At 42.3% G+C, this 18,834-nt stretch overlaps 1 protein-coding gene across 1 annotated transcript in view; it reads right to left on the bottom strand.

The window, feature by feature from the left end:
* GCN1L1 (GCN1 general control of amino-acid synthesis 1-like 1 (yeast)) overlaps positions 1-18,834 on the bottom strand; it is a 42,265-nt gene that overhangs the window by 5,393 nt on the left and 18,038 nt on the right. Inside the window, exons 26-53 of the mRNA XM_009330875.1 lie at positions 17,230-17,411; positions 16,870-16,950; positions 16,211-16,354; positions 15,345-15,472; positions 14,971-15,160; positions 14,483-14,553; positions 13,522-13,687; positions 12,344-12,538; positions 11,905-12,151; positions 11,138-11,259; positions 10,715-10,829; positions 10,077-10,256; positions 9,588-9,808; positions 8,771-8,839; positions 8,483-8,621; positions 8,179-8,375; positions 7,675-7,817; positions 6,779-6,896; positions 6,398-6,613; positions 5,894-6,058; positions 5,316-5,477; positions 4,770-4,862; positions 4,384-4,527; positions 3,136-3,405; positions 2,741-2,854; positions 1,985-2,215; positions 1,166-1,359; positions 395-509 (exon numbers count right to left, since the gene is read on the bottom strand). Coding sequence (XP_009329150.1) covers positions 395-509; positions 1,166-1,359; positions 1,985-2,215; positions 2,741-2,854; positions 3,136-3,405; positions 4,384-4,527; positions 4,770-4,862; positions 5,316-5,477; positions 5,894-6,058; positions 6,398-6,613; positions 6,779-6,896; positions 7,675-7,817; positions 8,179-8,375; positions 8,483-8,621; positions 8,771-8,839; positions 9,588-9,808; positions 10,077-10,256; positions 10,715-10,829; positions 11,138-11,259; positions 11,905-12,151; positions 12,344-12,538; positions 13,522-13,687; positions 14,483-14,553; positions 14,971-15,160; positions 15,345-15,472; positions 16,211-16,354; positions 16,870-16,950; positions 17,230-17,411 — 4,412 coding nt within the window. The remainder of the gene's footprint in view (positions 1-394; positions 510-1,165; positions 1,360-1,984; positions 2,216-2,740; positions 2,855-3,135; positions 3,406-4,383; positions 4,528-4,769; positions 4,863-5,315; positions 5,478-5,893; positions 6,059-6,397; positions 6,614-6,778; positions 6,897-7,674; positions 7,818-8,178; positions 8,376-8,482; positions 8,622-8,770; positions 8,840-9,587; positions 9,809-10,076; positions 10,257-10,714; positions 10,830-11,137; positions 11,260-11,904; positions 12,152-12,343; positions 12,539-13,521; positions 13,688-14,482; positions 14,554-14,970; positions 15,161-15,344; positions 15,473-16,210; positions 16,355-16,869; positions 16,951-17,229; positions 17,412-18,834) is intronic.

Raw genomic sequence — 18,834 nt, 5'->3', positions numbered from 1 at the left:
AAGGTACTGCAGGTTTTCTCCAAGATAAAAAGCAAATCTGACTTCAGAGCTGCCTCAGACATGTTGGTGAGGAGCTTCAGGTCAAACCCACATATACAGTTGCTAAGGAAACATTAAACTCACAGATTTTCAGAGTTACCAGTGATTGGCTAGGGATCTGTAATTCTTGCACCTGACTCTCCACTAACACACTACAAGGCTCCAACGAGATTGATTTTACGGACCATATTCAGTTTAGTGAGTAATACCCAATCACATGCTTCTTTATATAAGTTTCTTTCCACTCTATCATTAGTAATTTCTCCTGGAAGTTATTTTAGAAAATACTTGTTAGAAAAATTTAAGAATAAGACGGTCTACAGCAGGGATCCTTTGCAGCTGGCTGAAGCAGTACCTCATCGTGTCCCAGCATCCCTAGAAGCACTGTGCTGATATTCTTCCTAATTGCAGCATCAACTTTTGCACCAGCTCCTCGTGTTACAAACCGTAGAGCTTGCAGCATTGTGTCCCTAGAAGTGATCACAACGTACAGTCAGGCATTGCCTCTCCCCTCACCCTAAAGAAGAAATTCAGCTCTGGATACCTGTAACAGTTTCTTACACAGCAATTACAGTAATATGCCTCACAGTTTAGGAGACTGATACTCTCTCTGCGCTGCTGAAAACTCCATGCTAGAGAATACTTCCACGTTTGTGTACTTGTGTCTGTCTTTTATAACATAAATATTTTCTGATTATTCAAACATTAAAAAAATTCTCAAATCAGGAAGTTAATGTCTTAGGGATCTGTGCACTTAGGATACAAGAACAGCTGCATTACTTCAGGTCAGACTGATAATTGCTGCAGTCTTGTATCTGAAAGTGGGCTGCAGTGGGTTGCTGGCGGGGTGTGCGGGAGAGAGAACTGGGCAGATACCAAGCAGTGCTTCCCCTTATAGACTGTCACAGCTTAGCTTCTGACCCAGGAAGCTATCATCCACATTCGTTGTTTTAGAACCCTTGATTAACAGTCAACTGCTTTCACTAATACATAAATCTTACTCTCAGAATTAAGGGGAGAAAAAAAAATTCTACACAAATAGCTGTAATAGTTTTGTTCGTTTGTCCTAGCCCTTTTATTTCATCCGTAATAAGCAGGAAGGTCTGAGATATCACCTACGGCTTACCTGATGGCAGAGTCATCACTGGAACGAATTCCATTCAGTAGCTCCGTAAAGAGAGGATCCACTTTTACATGGATGACAATGAGTTTCCCGAGAGCATCAGCAGCTTTAAGGCGAACAGCACGGTTTGAGTCTTGTAGAGCTTTGGTGAAGGTTGTTTGCAACTGGGGCAAAAACGGTTTCAGGGCAATCTCAACCTATACCAGAGATGGAAGAAGGGAAAGTGGTGCAGTCAAGTCTGAAACAGTGGCTGGAAGTCAAAGCCTGAAAACAGCATGACCTCTTCTATAGCAGTTAGTTATCACAAATAGCTCTTACTCAGATCTAACACACTACTAAAATAGGAAAAACATGAAACAATACTTTACCACAAAACTTAACCTTTTCAAACCTAATCTTATTTTCTGCATACTGAAATACAAGGGTAACGTTGCTGAAAAATTTTACACTATCATGAACAGCCTTCTGTATAGAGAGCACTAAATAAAAGCTCAGCTCAGTTCAAATATGGTCATCTTTGCACTTAACAATTCATAAAAATGGTGGACACAGGAGAGGTTAATTACATGATAGTTTTTAAACACTTGAAAGTGGGATCAGCATTTACCAATGTTTCTAAGAAGCCCAGTGATTCAAGCATTGGGGGCTTTTTTGGTAGGCCAGAAGCTGCTGGAAGAATACCATCCAGTTACAGTGCCATTCCTAAATATCAAATCCACACGAGCAGACATCCTAACTGTATTTACATGAACAGCAACAGGTATTTCTGAAGGTTACCATGGAAAATGTTCACAAAGCACAGTCAATTACTGTGAATCTTACCTTAGCTAAAAGAAGGCTTAATGTTTCAAGCAGAGCCACCTTGACATTCCAGCTGAATCGATCTCCCAAGATCCGAATAAGTGGCCCAGTAATGCTCACCACAGATGGTTTAAGAGCTTCAGCAGAAGTCAGCTTAATAACCAGCCCTAAGGCCTTCGCTGCCTCCTCCTTCTGCTCTGGATTACCAGTTAAAACACCTTCCCGCAGCACCAGGAGTATGGAAGTCACTCCCTGTCACGAAAATCGGATAAGAAAGCTTAGAAGCTAAGATGCAAAAAATATGTATCTTATTTTTGCTCGTTATACACCAGATGCACAAACTTGGAGAGTTTCTCTCAATTTCCTGTTGACCTTCAGCTGCCTGCTTCCACATTTACAGAGCTACTTTTATTTGGTTTGATTTCATGCATCTATGCCTTACTAAGCCAGTTGCTATGAGAAAAGTGGTGGCGGCGGCTCAGGGAATTTTTAAACCAGGGAAATTTGGCACAGAAGTCCAGCTTTACTCCCCCACAAAAAGCAGCCAGCGACCATGACTTACATGCATAACAGAATTGTCAAAGATCTTGCTACAAGAGGAGTCTTCTGTAGGGTAACTCAAGAGCAGCAGTAACCTACAAAAAGTCTCTCCAAGACACAGGTTTGGAATGTCCCAATAGTCACTGTTTTTAATAGCTGTAAAGTCATATCAATCAGTTCCCCCAAAAGGTGGGGTATTGTGGCTGTGATGAATCCACACTCATTCTGATCCTTTACCTTCTTAGGAATACAGAATCCTGGTACATGCTCGCCTTTGGCCTCATTCCCTACAATCCGGATATCCTTGTGCAGGTCCTCAATGAGAGCAAGCTGGTTCCCAGCATCTAATTTCTGCAGGAGAGAAGGGTAAGACAAAGATGAGGCAACATGGCAACCAGCTATTCTTTGTGAATTCTTCTCAGGTGTGTCAAGAGAAGACCTGTTTCCCGCCTCCTCGCTCACAAAGCTGAAGTCAAAGCTCATCTTACAACTCTCAAATCTTTGCAGCATTTGCAAATGTAAATGTAGTTTACAATCAAAACAGAAGGTTCAATTTAGGCAGTATTTTACCAGCTATCCCCATTTTCTCCTTGCCAGGCATACCACTGCAACCTTTTTAAGCTGCCTCTCACCTTGGTGATGGAATTAAGCGCATCCCAGCTTTCATTCAGAACTACAGGGTTGGTATCATTAAATAGACGTATCAAGCCTGAAACCAAGCTCTTGAGATGACCAGTATAGTCTGCTTTTGTCTTCGAGCAGTAGATATTCAGAATGACAGCTGCTGCCTGTCTCATTCCCAGCTCAGGGCTGCGGGTAGCTTCTAGTAAATCTTCAGTTATAATTCTTTGTCCAGCGTCATCTTCCACAGACAGGATTACAGACTGGCAGTTTGCCATCTCCTAAAGAGTCCAAATTAACTTTATGTTAATTCTCAAATAGAACAAAGCCAGATTTAGCCCCAGGTTTCCCCATGTTATCCACAGCATTATGTCTTAGAGAAATACTACAACATATTCCACTTGCTATTCGTTTCTCATTGAATAGCTGGTCACATCACCATTAAAGGCTCAATTCAGTCCTGGAGCAGAGATAGGTATATAACCAGCTCTCAAAATTTAACAAGAGACCAAACTCTGCTGAACTGACTGCTGCACAGGTCGCTCTCCAGCTGTAGAAGGGCTAATTTACAAAAATTAGAGTAGCTCAGTCTCCCCATCTTACTCACCCCCTCAGAGACTGTAGGTCTTGTCAAATAACATTTTTTTTTATTTAGGTAGTTGAATTCTGTGCATCATAATACTAATTACAAGCACGTCTGTGGGTACATTAGAGATCTCCAGGCAGACTTGGGGTTAGAAGCTGAGCTAATGGGCACCTACAGCACACAGACAACAGGACTCTGACACTCCCATTCCTAATTCACTAACTTGTCTACATGTCTATTCGCAGTCACAACTCCAGGATGTTCTCTGGAGTCCAAATACTGGATGTTTCGGGAAGCAGTACAGAAGGAGTGCTGCAGGCAAAATAGGAGATTTCCTCCCTTCAGCCCTTTAATCTCTCAGTCTTCTATACCAAGAATAAATACAAAGTTAACTAGACACTCTGGCACTTCTCCAAGAATAAGTAAACTGAGAACTGTATCTTGTTCCAGGCCAAAGAGACTTTTATATAGATACAAATAGATCTGGAAAGCATACGTTTTTCGACTCACAATATGCCACCAGACAAAAAGACTCATCCTGAAGAAGCTAATGGACTGAATTAAAACATGCAATCTGTGAACACAGAGAACACAGATTCTGTGCTGGGAAGTAAACCCAAAGCTCTACCTTCAGGCAACCTGTCATAAAAAAGAGCTGAGCCGTGCTACTTGCCAATTGCTCTTCACTGGTCCCCAGCTTCTCTTTCAGCGCAGACATCATAGCAGGCAGGATGACGCTCAAGTGTCGTGTCAGAGCGTCCCCTGCCACTGATGAGAGGAAAGCTAGCACACGGGTGTTCACAGGGGGAGTAGTCAGCTAAAAAAAAACAAACAAAAAAATAAGACAAGCATAAAGTTTTTTCAGAAGGAATCTCATCTACAACATGAAAAATTTCTAAGTATAAATGCATCACAACCCAAATGACAATGTATTGAGCATAAAATCAGAAGAAAATTTCAAACTAGGCTCTTCCTTTTGGCATATCAGTCCAAAGAAAACTGGCAGCAAGCAGAGGAAAAAGCACAGTTCTGAAGTTTAAAATTTGTTTCCAGTTGTACCTTTGGCACCAAATAAGGCAGCACCACACGGCTCTTGACAGCCATAACTTGTTTAAGACCATCCACAGCAAAGTCAGAGGTCTCTTCATTATCCTACAGGGAGAGAGAAAGTTACAAACCTGAGAGATGATTTGTGACACACCAAGCTAAACCCTATTTCAAGTGACAATTTACCATGTGATCATAAAACCAACACACAAGTCCTTCCATCCAAAAATGCTCTCATATTACATAGCAAAAACCCAAACCAAGCTCTTCTGTCACATCAGAAAGATTTTCCGTATCAGGAATGGAGGCCAAACAACCTAAGCAGGTGATGATGGCAAGTCCCTAGCAGAGACAGATGTAGCAATTCTTAGGCCTGTGCTTTAGCCACAAGACCTTCCCTACCGATGCCTAGGATGACTCCATGGAGGAGACAAAATAGAGCTGCCATTCCCTGGAAGGTCTGCCACTACAATCCTGCTTCTCCTTTAAGCTAATTATTCAAAACCTGTCCCACAACATCATTAATCAAGTTGTTGACTAAAGTTGAGCAACGCTTACCAGCTGCTTCAGCAAAAATGGCAGGATATCTTCAAGAGCTTGATGCCCAATTGTTGAGTGCAACTGTTCAAATGTTTTGGCTGCAGCCTCGCGGACTTCTTCCAGAGGGTCACACAGCGCTTTTCTCACTGTAGGAACTAGGGACTCAGAGAAAAGCAGTACCTAAAGATGTAGAGATGAAATTACAGAATATCTAAAGCATAACAGACATGCATCTCAGTAAAGTAGCTAAGAACGCAGAATTTGCACAACTGGAACTAAATTGCTGTTTGCTTGAAATACGTTGGAAGAAAACCAGGATTAATCAACACAAATATTTGCAGTGCTCTAAGGCTACCTAGTGGATGATTTCTATTATTATATCTCATAAAAGTCAGAACTGTGCAATGTTTTAAATTTACCAACAGATACAAATGCATACATTTGCCTGAACAGCAACTCATGTTAGTTACAAGCCCTGAATTCAGTCCATAAAACAAGTCCAGCACTAGCTGTATTGTTCTGTCTCAACTGCAATACCTGCATCATAACATAAATATCTAGGGAACTGGGGATTTCACCTTCCACACGTAACTTACCGCATCCCTGCTGGTAGATTTCATTATCTCACTCAACCCAATGCAGACTCCTTGCCTCTCATCACTCTTGTCTGACCTCAGTCCATCTTCCAGAATAGGAATGATTTCAGGAAGGATCTTCTCTCCTAACTTTCGGACAAGGTCTCCTAATGTCCGTGCTGCAACCTGTCCCCAAAAATTTATTCATTAACTATTTTCCCATTTTATAAAACTTAAGAAGGCAAACTGTGAGCAGATGTTAACTTTTGACCATAAGCTACTGTTCACATTACAGACAGAGTAGTAGGTAGGGAAACACTACTATTATAAGTAACCATAGAAAACTAGTTTTCCTGTCATCACAGTTGCCTTCAGCAAAGAGAGAACTCAGACATACTCATGCCCAGAAGAGTTAAATTAATGACAGCTTTGGAGTGACTTATAGAAAAGAATTATCCTGTGTTCTTCAGGAATTAGTTTATATGGTCACCTGCAGTAACAGGAAGGCATTATTCAATTTCTCACCGTTCGCTTATCTGCACAAGTACTGGCCAAGAATTTCAGCAGAAGCCCAAAGAGGGTTGGCAAAATTTCACGCAGCGTGCGAGGAGTGTTTGAGACTACAATCTTCCAGACATGTAAGGAGGCTTGACGCACTACCAGCTGGGTGTCAGAGCGGCCCATGTACAGCCCTGCTAGCACCCTGTTCCTCCTCTCCACACCAAGAGCATTAATAATAGCCTGAAAAGAAACAGAAACAAAATTGTATTATCCAGTCCCGAAACTTATAAAAAGGAGAAAATACGTGATTATTCAATACATCTTTCTAGCAGGCTTTCCATGCTGATTTAAACAAAACAAAACAAAACAAAACAAAAAAGGCACAACAGACAAGAACAGCTTTACCTTGTTTGACTGGGCTGTTCCAAAGTTGTCATCCTCTGAGGCAGTTTCTGTGGTCATTTTTCCAGTGACTCCCGAGATATGGAATAGAAGATCTCCAAGGAGCTGAACTGAGCTAAACCTGGCAACAGAAGCATGTCAAGTGTTACAAACAGGGTATTCAGGTGGTACCTGTCCAAATATGACAGTATGTCAAATACAGATGTGAGCAATTTGCAAGGCAAAGAGCTAGGTCAGCACTGAAACGCTGCATGGGCTGATATGTAAGATCAGTCTGCCTACATGACTGAGAAAAAGCATGCTAAAGAGAAAGGGAAGGAATGAATTCCAAACTGGAAGGGGCTGAGAGACTTCCCGTATCAAAGCAATGAATCAGGGAATAGCCTGGGCTCTAGAAAGGAACAAGACATTGCCAGTATCTGTTTCAACCCAAAAGACATTTACCTGGGATAAGTGCACTCATCAGCACTCAGTTGACACAAGCCTTTTAGTACAACTAATTTTTGAGCAATTGCTATTAGCTGTGAGCACTCCACTGCACATTTCCATACACAGGAGAACAAGAACTTACTCAGCATTTTGAAAAATGAAAACCAATATTTGAGGGCTAAATATTGCCACATCAACTGCCTTGGAAGTGCTTTTCAGAGTCACTACCAGAATTAATAATCTAGTAGGAATGCTTTGCAGGTACCAGGAAACCTGATCCACGGCTGGCAGGGCTTCTCAGACTCGGTGCTATAAGGCACCATATTCAAATCAACAAGCAAAAAGAGACAGTTGCTTTTACTTCCCAGGAGACCTCTGCATTTGCTTGAGCAGCAACATAAGAGTCTAAATCACACAAGTTTTTCAACCATGGAAAAGAAATGTCTGTCAATAAGATGGTTATCCCTTACCTTATCCTCCACAAGTCATCAAAGAGGCCATCCTCAAGCTGTGGCAGGAGAAGTGCAATGGCAGTCTCAGCATACATACTTATGATTCTCTGGCCAGCGCGCAGGGCAGTGTCCCGCACAAACTCATTCTCGTCTGCCAGTGCCTGAACAGGGACAGAAAAGTGTCTGTGAAAACTGGGGTTTTTTTCAGCACAATATACAAGACCAACAGGAGGAAAACAAAACAGTGTTTTCTCTCTCAGCCGTGAAAAATAAATGAACTATAGAGTTGTGAATGCACAAAGGTGATTTCAAGAAATTACTAGTGAGTACAAACAAAAGACAGTAAGCAAATAACTTGGAAGAAGAAATAATTTATAATTTCAATTCTTTTATATTTTATATAGTCCAGCAATGCTGGACAAGTCTCTGCATGTCTCAGTTACTGGAAATGATGCTTAAACTACTCTGGAGGCTTCTTTTTATTCTCCAATAAGTAAAAGTCTTCAGGCCTCTGCTACATACCTTAAGGATACAAGGAATGATGGGACCAACATAGGGAGTGAACTTGTCTCCAAAGGTAATTGGCAGGTAGTTGAACATCATGATATAACCATCTCGTACATGTGGAGCAATATCCACTTTACTGGCAGTAGCTACAATCTCTGGCATAAGTTTCTCCAGCTTTTCTACCCCCAAACCAGCCATAACTTCAGCCAGACCTGGGAAAAAAAGCAGGGAACAGAGCTGATGAACACAAGAAAGAACAAGCTAATCTGATTTAATAGGAGAAAGTCTGAACTCAGTATTCAGGCACAGTTGTCCCCACCTTGAGCAGCACCAGATCGATCCACTGAGCTCTGCTCGTATGTCAATGTCTCCATCAGCCATGGCAACAAATCCTCAAAGCATGATTCTCCCATACCCTTCACCATGGCTCCCAGTGCCTTTGCAGACACTGTACGCACCTAACAGACAAGAGGAACAGAGATTTGCAAAATATCCAGTCAAAGTTACTAAGACAGATGTGTCAGACTGATTGCAGGTCTACAGAAGATTATGACAAAGTCTAACCTAATGCACTGAAAGACAAACTGTATTTGTGCAGAAGACTTACTTCAGGTACAGGATCCAACAGAGATGCCTTCAGTCCAGGAGTCACACTGGGCAGGTAAGGAGCCAGATCCTGAAACAAAGAGCCCAAAGAGTAAGAACTAGATTCAAAATGAGAAAGAAACATAAGTCACCTTCATGTAAAGGGCATTCAGCCCCTTACTATTAGCAATCATCCTTAACATCCTGAGAGTTTTAATCAGTTGCTTTCACAATCCTGCAAATAAGCACAATGAACTGTTCTGCAAGTCCAAGAAACAACACTAGTTCTGTGCAGATCACTCAAAACCTTTTTGATGCTCACTCACAACCCAGCACTTAGTATTTAAGGAAAATCCAACACTCTTAACATTTACACATGGTTTAAAGGTAGAGATTATCAGCACAAAAATTAAACACAGATCTTTAGCCTACAGTGAGGTTCTACAAATACTTTTCAAACAAATCCTGGATCCATTTGTAAGCAGCTGATCTGTGTTTCACTGGTACTGGTTTTGCTTGTTTGTTTAAGGCATTTCTTACATGGTGTCCATATACCACGACATATGGTAAAAATTACAAGACCTTTTTGCAGGGATAAATCTGGCAATAACTAGATGCCCAAAGTACAAAGCTGACAGTCTTAAGCACCTGAGAATTTTCACTGTCTTTATGGCCATTATCTGTTCATTTACATACATTTAATTAAAGAAGCTGCGTGGATTCTAATATTGTCTACCTTAACAGCAAAATCCCAAAACCAAATAAATTCTAGTGCTTGCTCTGTTTCCGCCTACACAGTAAATACAGCACACGGTTAGAGAGCTTTTTCAGCACCGTACCTTCTGATCAGTCAGGGAGTACATGTTCCCAATGATCTGGGCAGCCATTTTCCTGGTGTCTGTGGAACGATCTTGAAAAGCTCTCTGAACAATTGGCATGATCAGTGCTAAGGATGGCGCATCAATGAAATGGACAAATTTGGTATCCAGTAGAGTCTGCAGACACTTCTGGGTCTTCCTGGAGGGGTCAGTGAGAGCATCCAACAGAACTGGAGCGATTGCTGAACATTTTTGAAAAGAAGAAAAAAGACTTTATTTGTACATAAAACAAAAACGCATGTCAGGGTGAGGTGGTGTTCTCTCGGGGGATGTTTTAGACCCTCCTAAAGCAACTAGCAGCACAGGGACAGAGGAAATCCTGTTAACATTAGCTGACAAAATGGACAGGAGCATGCAAAAAGTCTTGAAGCAGACAGCTGCTGTTATAGCAGACCTTGCTATTATAAACCATGGCCATGTCAGGACATTAGAGATGCAGACAGTTCTTACCCAGGATCTCTGGATTCCTGATGACAGACCCAATCTGCCTGAGAGCTTGCTGACCTGCATTCTGCACCTTCACATGAGAATCTGTGAGCACTTCAGTAAGTTTTGGCACAATATTGGGTAAGCAGGAAGAGAGCTGTTTGGGAGCACAGTACGCCATAGCCCCCAGCAGTTCCACTGATCCTGTGCATGAAGTACACAAGAAGAAAGAAAAAGAAAAAAAAGAAAACAAAAAAATACAGAGCATTAAGAAGAGATATGAGAAGATGATCACATTTACCTCAAACTCAAATCTACCCGCCGGAGAACACACAGAATGGCTGAAATGCATTAAGCCACTCTATGCCACTTAAAGACACTAAAAACTTTTTTTTTTTTTGTACCAGGGAAAAGAAGAGGGGAGGAAACTTCCATCTTCTGGAGTACTTCTAGAGAGATAAGGGCTAAAAAGTGTCCCTTGAATCTGCTGGGGGAAAAAAGTTGCTCAAATGTGTCAGGGAACTCATTTGTGTCTCAAAAGCTGTAAGTTCCACAATCCCTTATGAGACAGTGAACTATCACGGCCATCTGTAGGGATGAAGGAATAAACAAGGGGAATCGTGGGTTACTCTCAACCATGTCAGTCAGATATTGGTCCATACCAGCTTTGGTTCTCCAAGATTCCTCTTCTAGTGCTGCGAGGAGTGATGGCAAAACCAGCTTCACTCCGTGAGTACTCAAGTTGCTCATCACGGCCTTGGCACAGTCATCTGCAGCCTCCATGGAGAAGAGAATATTTACAAGCTGTGTCACAACGCATGTTTTCTCCTTCCTCAGAGACTCAATGGGAACAAAGCCTTCACGTAAAATAGTGTCTAAGTACAATGATGCAGCTAGCCAAGTAGCTCTCAATTAATGGCCAATGAAATAAGATGCTTTCAGTTATTAAGACGATCAGATTGTATTAGTGGTATCTCAAGGGACAGATCCACCTTCTCAGTTTGCCTAGTTACAGACAGTATTCATATCCATTCCATTTCGGTTTTCTCTTAACACTCTGTTCTCAGAAATTTAAAGCATCTTACCTCTCGCACGTACTGGTTCCCATCTCCAAAACAAAGCAGCAAGTGAGGTAGCACATGAACCACATAGGGCTCGAAGAGCTTTCCAAGCATGCTGCAGAGCATCTCGAAGGCAAATAGAGCCCCTAAAGAAACAAAAAGGACAGTCAGAGGAAGATACAACTTCATTTAAAGGGGATGGAAAGAGAAGATACGATTTGCCAAGTATCTGTAGATTTTCTCCAAAAGCACTCAAATCTTACAGCTGAAAGTCTCTTGCCTTCTTGCACTTGTGGCTAGTGCTGTAGTGGGGATTTTTAGTCCCGGAAAGGACAAGAAGCCCAGTAACATTAAAAACATGTAACAGTCCTCCAAGTCCTAGCTTAGGTAAGCAGAAATAAGGACAGGAAACATCCAGCAGCAAAAGGAGCAAGTAGGCTGTGAGAGCCCCTCTGGACCAGCTGGAGTGGAATATGTACAGCTCTCTTCCTGCTCAGGAAGCAGGAGCCCACCTAGCAACACCTGCCTTTGAAAACGGGAGGGAGGGGCACAAGCATGTTGTCTAGGACCAGAAACCCTTCCTCCACCGCAATGCAAAGAGCAATTTTAGCACACTAGACACAATCACTGGCCTCATGACAGACACTCTCCATTTCTTTCTCTGCAAACTTTAGTAAAATAAATGTAGATAAACCAAGCACAGGGTTCAGGTATCATTTGATCTGACCACAGTAGTAGTAGATGCAAGAGAAATTTGAAGTATTTGGGAGGGAAAAGCTTTTGTCCCTTACCCTCACGCCGACGGAAGTTCTTCTTGTCCTGGATAGCATCGGTCAGTGTGGTCATCATCTCCTGCTGCTTGAGAGAGAGGATGCCAAGGCCTTTCACCAGGCCTGCCAGCCCATAAGCCGCGCCTTTGCGCTCAGCATACTTATCAGACTCTAAAAGCAGCTGCATTAGCTTCTGTATCATTCCTCCTGCATCCTCCTTAATTGCAGGCACCAGAGGTGGTAAACAGCTTGCCACTGACTCCTGAACCTGTAAAACAATCCACTAGCTATCAGATCACAAAATAGTCATCACCAATGTAACTTCCCCATAGACTGCACCCACAATGACAGCTTTCTGTCACCAGAGCCATTTTTTTCATCTCTCTGACATCCCTAGAAGTATCATAATGTTAACCTGCCTCTGCGTGGAACCTGAGAATTCCTCCAGGAAGGCACCTACCTGCTGAGATGGTGTGGACAAGGCTGCTATCAGTTTGCCAACAATTGGTTTCACTTTAGGGTCACTCTTGTCCAGATGTTTTGCCAGTGAACCCATCAGAATGACCACGCTCTGCCTGACAGCATCATAACTGGCATCATTAGGAGCATTTTTCAGGAATTCTTCAAACACTGGCAAGAGAGAGTTAACATTGTCCTGAAAAACAAAACCACAGAACTTGCCACTAGAGTCCACTCAATGAGATTTGCTATGCTCAGTGGACTTGTTTGTTCTTCTCTGAGCCAAACAACTGAACAATCGCACTGTATTTACAGTTCATTTAATGCGTCACATCACATAAAACCTTGTGCTATCCCAACAGGCAACAAATATTTCCTGCTAGAGAAGTTAGCTCTTAAAAATTAGATCCCCCAAACCTGCCAGCATGATGTTCTGCCAGAAGCAATGCAAGCTACTAGGCAAGACTGCTGGCCTAAACATCAGTGCCTGCTCTTTTGCTTGCTCCATTTGCAAAGGGAGAACAGAAACATAAAACAAACTTCACATGGCTTTTCTAAGAAACGGAAGGAAAGAATGAGTAATATGAAAATACTCCAGTTGTCTTGGGCTTAACAGGAATGCAGAGGGCTGTCCAGAAGAGGTGACTGGCACATATGAGAAAATCAGAAGCTGAGCAGTTTACACCCTGCACACCTCCCCCATCTAACACTGCTGGGGAAGGGCTAGCAGTGAGAAGGAGGATGGTTCTCAATTCTCTGAATGACTTCAGTTCTTTTCAGTTTAATTAAGCCAATGATCAGCAAGCTTTCATGTTTTGCTTTGCATGAGGCCTGAAAAGGAATTCTCACCTTCCCAGGATTAAAAGATCTGTGGTCTGATTTTACTTTTATTACTCTAGTTTTATACCATTTTAACTCCAGTTGATTCAGAGCTATTTCTTTTTTATAGCAATGACAGGGAAGAACTGCACTTAGTCAACACTAGTCACTAACAGAACGACTCCAAACACACAAAAATTCCTCCTACATGAAAGTTTTCAGCTGTTACAAGTAACAGCAACCTCTAAGAAATACAAAACATTTTAAAAAACCACCAAACCAAACTATGGGCTCCAACACAGTATCTACATTTTCATTCCATCTTTTTCCACTACTAGAGAGAGAAACGTTCAGACTTACTTTGCCGTGAGTGTTGAGCGTTGAAAGAGCTGCATCTAACATGCACTTCCTGACTTCAGGACTGCGATCATTCAGGGCATCCGGTACAAAAAACTGGAAGAGGGGCTTCACCTGAGAACTGTCCAGATGCTGTGAGAGCTTGTTGAGGGCCAAAGCTATGCCACACCTGTAAAGATGGTGAGCTTGTGAGCTTACTAACTTTTTACAGAATTTGCTTGAGGTTCACATTTGCTATCAGTAATACATTATAGAAATTGAGAGAGAACCATTACAAAACCGAAGAGCTTCAGAGCTCCAACCTACGTGCATTTCATTACATAGCTCCATGCTGCAGGTTCCTAAAAGGACAACCTTTCAGCCATATAATGACTTTTATCCCGATTAAGCATTACAGATACTTGGGCCAACAAAGACAGACATCAGGATCATTTCCTCTACTGCTGAAATACAGCAGCTTTACAACAAGGTACATCAGTACTAATGAACAGATTAGCTTAAGCCAGGTAGCGAACAAGATGATCTCCAATTAAACCTGTATAGGACATACAAGTAGACAAAAAGTAATTATCCAAACTGGAATTTGTCCAGATCATTAAGGCTTGCACTGCTGCTCTTGAAACAATCAATTGCCCATACAGAGGTGGGACTACAGTAAGATAAGACAAAAATCAGACAGTCTGGGAGGGAAAGACTCTGTTCTTATCAGCAGGATGTGGAGAAGATAGCATCCAATATTTTGATGGAACTGAGAGCGTTTCAGTTTGGCCTGCCCAGCCTGCTTGAGGGGCACAAATATTCTCTACCAGAAGGACGCATGAAACCAGCGAGTCGATACCACTGCACATATTTTGTTCCTTTAACGTTCCCTTATTTCTCCACTGCCTGAACTTCTAAATAAAAATCTAGAACATCTCATTTGGATGCACAGGAAGTGATGAGATCAATCTGAAGATGACTGTACCTTGCTTCCCACTGGTCAGGCGGTGATTCAGATATCACTCGTCCCAAAGCATCCAAAACTGGAGGTGGCCTCTGGAAGAAAAAATTTCATCAGAATGCCTTTTCCAAGGACACACACGCAGAGAATACTGTCAGCCGCACCTGCAATGCCATTTTATAATACTGCATAGAGGTATGATACCACTAGCAGAAGAGCATGGTAAAAAAACCAAGCAGAGAGCTAGCTTAGGCCCAAAACAACTTAGACTGACGCTGCTCTGTTACAGTCTTCCTGTATCACCTGAGGCATATCTTCCACCTGTACAATGGTGCCATTACTGGCTGATAACTTGAGGCTCAAGACATTAAAGTCTGATAAGCTCAAACACAGCAACAGTAGGCTTCATGCACATCCTCAAGACAGACAAAAGGAAAAGTGATTAATAAAAAATATAAAATAAAGGACAAGCTTGTGCCTGTCAACCCCTTAGGACAAGATCTTGTACTTACATAGAGCTTCTCCTGGTAAATCTCTGTAAGTTTATTCATGACCTCTGCTGCTTGGTTTCGATACTGAGCTACAGCTCTGGAAAGAGCTTCAGCACCTGCTTGTCGCACTGCCTCCTCATGGTAGATGACATCTTTGATCAGCAGAGAACAGAGGTCAGGCTGCAGCTCCAGACCCATGGACTCCCACAACCTGCAGCACACACAAAGAGGTGACTGATCACCCTTCAGCAAGAGAAGCCACTGCTGTATGCAATATAAGGGCGACCTAAAGCTGCCCTCCACCTGTGGGAGGCAAAGCCCCTGCCAGCAGAGCTCCACAAGGTGAGCAGAAGAGAGGTCCCCTTACAATCCAATCAGCCAGGAAGAACTCTTACCTCTCTGCCAACTTCTGAATCTCATCTTCCACATCAAATTTTACAACCCAAAGGCGACGCAACAGATTCAGTCCATTCTTTTCATCGCTGTCTGGGGTTGGTAGAACCATTTGTAGCTCCATCAGTCCCTGAATTAGTTTACAGGATAATCAGTGCAAGGATCTGATTTTAGAAACAGATGCTTTAAAACACTTAGAACCTTTGCCAAGTCAAGCTCTCGGAGGTTGGAAGTATCAAAATTCATGTTTGCTTGTGCAGTACACTGCCCGTGCAGATCAAGGACTTCCTGTTGCTAACAGGTGAGATGGTGAAACTCAATAGCAGTGCTCCATAGGCAGGTTGCAGAGAGGCAACTAGGCACTAGGTTGTGCTCTGGTGACTACAGTCTTGTCTGCTTCTAAGCACAGAGAAGCCAGCTCAGGTGAGCTAAGCTGAAATTTGTTTCATGGCAAAGAAAACCAAGCACCCTTGTTTTTTTTCTTTCTTTTTTATGTTCTGAGAAGTGACTAAGCCTGAAGCTTTCCAAAAACAACGGGCCCAATACAGACACGGGAATTTTTTGACAGCTTCTCTCTTTAAGACTAAGCTCTATGCAGTTGTAAATAGAAGGTGTTAAGTTGTCATAATTACACCTGTTTTAACAAAAGAAAGGTGCGGATAGACCCAGAGTACTCCTTTTTGCAAGATAAATCTAGCACAAAGAGCATTACTTAGAGCATTACTGTTCAGTAGTTAGTGCCTCCTCCTGCAGACACACTACCCAAAGAATAGCATCACAGCTGAAGCCTCTCTTCATCACTGTTGGAGAAGATTCACCACCCAAAAAATTAAGGAATTCAGTGTGACCCTGAATGATTCCCACCTACCCTGAGAGCTGCATCTCGAACATTCATGCATGGAGATTGCAGGGCATGAAGTAACACATCAATCTCCTCCTGTTCTGCATAGGCACAGCCATCCTCCCCGCTGCTGCTTGTGCACAGGGTGGTCAGTGCATTGGAAGCCAAAACCTAAAATGCCGTGAAGAAGTATTAGAGATTCCACCGCTGCCTTCTGCTTCTGTGCATTTGGCCAAAGCAGGGTGGGGGCTGACTGCTATCACAAGAGAAGAAATTCTCAAAGAACAATGACAAAGGTTTGTGACAAAAACGAGAACTCATGAGTTCATCCAACCATTTGCCTTTTTGTTATTTTTCACCATTCTGCCATCTCATCCCTTAGAACGAAGTTTACTGCTGGTTACTCAGGGGAGCAACGACTAAACTTCTTTGCCAGAGCAAGGCCTTAGAAAAGGAATAAAATGTGACCTGTGGAAAACTGAAGAATACGTTTGGTGCAATAAAACCCACAGGAAAAAAGATAAAGGCATTTTATCCCAAGAAGAATACCATAAGCATAGGAGAAAATTGGTAATGTATCAGCCACCAGCCTCAGAGACTTAAACCAGCTGGGTGTATTTCCCTCAGTTAGACGATGATGAAACTTAGGCAGAATCCTGACTGTGATTATGAAACCGAGGACTCACCTGTAACCGTGGAGAACCCGTTCCTATCACCCGGGTCAGCAGAACCAGCATGTCCCTCCGGGGCAGCAATTCTGGGCCATTCTGAAAGGTTGGGGGGAGAAAAGGCGGAGGGAGGAGAAAAAGCCTTATGTCTTGTGACTCCAAAGTACCTTACCTGTGTATGACACTTTATAAAAATCACAGTCAACACTTAGGGCTGGACAGGTAACCAAAACCTGTGACAGAAAACAATCTTACATTGTTAACTTTAATTTGTAGAATTAATCTGCTTTGTCCAGTTTACACATTAGCTGTTTTATCCCATGCCTCATCTGAACAACTGCTGAAGGAGGTCATCTGATCCCCACAGCTCTCACTTACCTCATCCACCAGCAAAGCCTGGCCGTTTGCTGATGATCTCAGCTGAGCATGGACTGTAAGGATCTGCAGAATCTTGACCAGAAACTCCTCCTTGTCTTCACTGTCATGAGGTGTCTCAGTCATAACAGTCTTTAGGAGAGGAAAGACTAAGGAAAATGCTGGAGCTGATAATGGGGCAGCACCTGCGAAAAGGAAAAACAACCCTGTGAGCGTAGCTGACCTTATTATATTCCCAAATGTTATAACTCTAAGCATGTCTTTGTTTTATAATATCGACTGGTGTAAAATGTACACCTTGGTAGTGCATAATGGATATGGGCAGCTTCGGCCTTAGGTACAAACATGCTACGTGACCCTAAGTATTTCTATACCCCTAGAAACACCCTGTCTAAAGGACAGTGTCTCATGTGTATCTGGACTTACCCCACATCGATAAAGTTTAGCCTGTTCAAAGCAGCACACCCAGCCAGCCCCCTGTTTAGCCTCTACCACTTTGCCACTTCACTTAACAGCAGCAAGAGTATGGCTCCAACAGTGACTTTTGGCATTTCAGTGTTAGGTTAACAGTTGGACTTGATCTTTCCAACCTAAATGATTCTATGATTCTACCTAATGTTGTTGTTGCTTGCTACACCAATGAGCTGGCTTTAATTAAAGTCACATTAGGATTCCAAATCACTTCCAATGCTTCAACAGTGTGAAAATACACACTGTAAATGAAATTGAAACAATTCAATGGATTAAAGTAGACAGACAGACAAAACTGAGGTTTTGTCTATCCTGGAAATACTTGCAGGCAGCGGAGGACGGGACACAAAATCAAATCCATCACACAACCAAAGCTGAAATAAGATCTATTATTTAAAGTGCATTAAGTTTGTGTGTACACTCTGAGAATTAAGATTAATTAAAAAAAAAAAATTATGGTCAATTTTACTTCTGAGCAGGAGGATCCACACGGGGATCTGATACAATTTAACTAATTCACTTTTAAAGTTAATTTGTCCCAAAGTAGGGGCTTGTTTGCCAGTTACATTCCCTTGAAACACTTCCTACCACCCTAGCTAACCTGTCCCTCCAGTCTTCAGCTAGATTCTTGAGAATGAGGTCCCTCTAATTCTGGTGCAAGTCTCAACTCCCCTCCCCCCTTGAAAAAATTAAAGCTTTTGGATTCCCATTGTTAAAGATTTTGCTCTTTCCTTCTCACAAAGGCTTGGCTATGGGACAGAACAAATGGTCCTTCCAGTCCTCCAGTTAGTCCAGTTAAAAATTCAAGTACTGGACATCTAGGGAAAACGTTTGCTTTCTACACCCTTTCTGTGCTGTCAGAGAACACCAGATTTTAAATTTCTAAGATGCAGATGAAGAGCACTGCAGATACTATACTGCAGTATTAGTCAGCTTATGTAGGGCACGGATACTGCAAAAGTAGTTCAAGGGAGAAATATTAAATACCAAACACACTGTAAGCTCCTAACTATCTAACATGAATAGCTTAGGTAAAACTCCCTCCATTTCTGATGTGGGATTTTTCTCTCTCTTTGCTCAGTAACTGTTTGCTTTGATGCTTTTTTTTTTAATTTATTGGCCAGATATTTTTAGGCT

This window comes from Pygoscelis adeliae, unplaced genomic scaffold (assembly GCF_000699105.1).
Source record: "Pygoscelis adeliae isolate BGI_AS28 unplaced genomic scaffold, ASM69910v1 Scaffold358, whole genome shotgun sequence".
Classification (NCBI taxonomy): Eukaryota; Metazoa; Chordata; class Aves; order Sphenisciformes; family Spheniscidae; genus Pygoscelis; species Pygoscelis adeliae.
Note: the sequence above shows the minus strand (reverse complement) of the source record. Positions and strands in the feature narration are given on the sequence as shown.